The 2,249-nt window shown below is 51.2% G+C and overlaps 1 protein-coding gene across 1 annotated transcript in view; it reads right to left on the minus strand.

Annotated features, from left to right (window-relative positions):
- The window catches only part of PREX1 (phosphatidylinositol-3,4,5-trisphosphate-dependent Rac exchange factor 1), a 212,293-nt gene that overhangs the window by 126,993 nt on the left and 83,051 nt on the right, over positions 1-2,249 (minus strand). Inside the window, exon 3 of the mRNA XM_008577372.1 lies at positions 1,346-1,468. Within this exon, the coding sequence (XP_008575594.1) occupies positions 1,346-1,468 (123 nt within the window). The remainder of the gene's footprint in view (positions 1-1,345; positions 1,469-2,249) is intronic.

Raw genomic sequence — 2,249 nt, forward strand, 5'->3', positions numbered from 1 at the left:
GCTCAAGGGTAGCACCTGTCCCATCTGCACCCCCTCGTGCTCTGATTTGTCCATTTCAAACATGGAGGAATGGTCCTTACGTGACTAGAGCGTTTTCTGTGTGCCAGGAGCTGTTCTGAGCACTCTTCAAGTATTATCTTGCTTAATCCTCTCCATAACATCACAGGTTTATACCCATTTTATGGGTGAGGTCACTGAGGCACAGACAAGCTAGAACAACTTGCTGAGAAAAACACAGCTGATGAGTAGCTCAGCAGCCTGGCCAGCAGCAAGGCTCTCCTGACCACAGTACAAGACTGTTGCCTCCACTGGGCTGTGACCCTCAGTGGGCAGAGACACACAGGCTCTGTCATCCTAGACTCTGACCATCAGGATGGGACCCCTTGGAGAAGTGATGATGGTAACAGCTAACACTGACCTACTGTCTACCATATACCAAAGTTGCTCAGCCTCAGCACTGCTGACATTTGGGGTCAGATAACTCTGTTGTGGGGCTGTCCTGTGCATTGTAGGATATTTGGTAGCATCCAGGGCCTTCACTCACTAGAAGCCAGTAGAACCCCTCCCCCCAGAGTTGTGGCAAACAAAAATGTCTCTAGATATTGCCAAATGCCCCCTGGGGGGCAGAATCACCCCAGTTGAGAGCCACTGCTCTATGCCAAGCACTTTATTGATTTCCCCTGAGTCTTCCCATCAGCCTAAGGAGGTAGGCGTTACCCTTGCTTCCCAATCAGAGAAGGAAAACGAGGCTCAGAGAGGTGAAGGAGTGCCCCCAAGCCCCATGCCCAGGAAGCCTGTGTGGGATTCTCTCCCTGTGGGAAGGATCCCAGCAGCACCAAAGGAGAGGTATGGAAAAGTGTTGTCTCACGTGGCCTAAGCTCCCCCTCCTTGCTACAGCCACCCCCTACAAGCCCAAGCGAGCTAGGAATCCTGCAGGAAAAGAGAAGCCATTACAACAAGAATCAGCCTCTCTGCCACCAGCCCAAGTGGGCACCCAAGGATCAGACCCCTTGCCGGCCAGTGGGTAGCCAAGCACAGACTCAAATCTACATCTGTCTGATGCCAAGTCCATCCTCTCGGCCACTAGCTTCCTCTGTTGGTCATTCTGTGGCACAAGGCCAGGCCAGAGGGTCATAGGAGCCCCAGGATGCAACCATTCAGCAAGGGGCCACTTTCCATGTGAAAGTGAGGGAAAGGAAAGCTGCCCAAAATTCCCAGTTGGCTGCACCCCGCTGTTCCTGTGATGCAGAGGATGCTGGTCAAGAGTGAGTGAAGGAGGATGCAGGGGAGAGACCCACTTCCCAAAAGCTGCAGAGTCCTCCGGGGGCTGGGACATTGTACTCACGAATTTTAAGAAAACGTTCCCAAGTTCGTGCTGAGACTGAGGCTCCGGATGTAAACAATACTCCAAGGCAGCCAAGAAATCCTTATGGACTTCCAGGATGTCTTCAATGTTCGAGAACAGGATCTGTGAGGAAGAGTAAAGACCAAAGGACGGTGTTAATCCAGGCTCAGAGGGAGAGCAAAGCCAAGCGTGAACACACGGAGCCCTTGCTGCCGGTGAGGCCGCAGTAAGGGAGGCGCTCTAGTGCACTGGGTCCAGCTTACTACTAATAAAAGTAACCATAACAACAATAATATTACCAACATTTGCCAGTTAGGACCAGTAACTAATCCTGTGCTAAGAACTGTGCATTTACAGCATCTAGTCCCCACTATAAGTCCATGAGGCAGAAACTATTATTATCCCCAACTTACAGATGAAGAACTGAGGCTCAGAGAAAATAATTAACACTCCCAAGGCCACACAGTCCAGTAAGCAGCAGAAGTGCAAGAGCTTCACATTTAGTGTGCAGACACCCATCACGCCCAGACACCACTGTGTGGCCAGCCATAGGACTGATTTTTAAAACGCACCCATTCAAATGATGTGGTAGAAGGAAACACAAGTTAAAGAAGGATGTTCAAAATATGCTGTTTAAACCCTCACAAACAATGTATGAGATTGCCTATTTCCCCATACGATCTAAAAGTTAAAAATGGGCCGGCCCGGTGGCGCACTGCTACAGTGGCGCTCCCGCCAAGGGTTGGGATCCCACATACAGACCGGTTCCCGCTCACTGGCTGAGCGAGGTGCGGGCGCAACACTGAGGGTTGCAGTCCCGTTGCCGGTCCCGGTCCGGTACGGGCGCGACACTGAGGGTTGCGATCTGTTGCCGGACATGAAAAAAGACAAAAAGGAAAAAATA

Source organism: Galeopterus variegatus, unplaced genomic scaffold, assembly GCF_000696425.1.
Source record: "Galeopterus variegatus unplaced genomic scaffold, G_variegatus-3.0.2 Scaffold1500, whole genome shotgun sequence".
Taxonomy (NCBI): domain Eukaryota; kingdom Metazoa; phylum Chordata; class Mammalia; order Dermoptera; family Cynocephalidae; genus Galeopterus; species Galeopterus variegatus.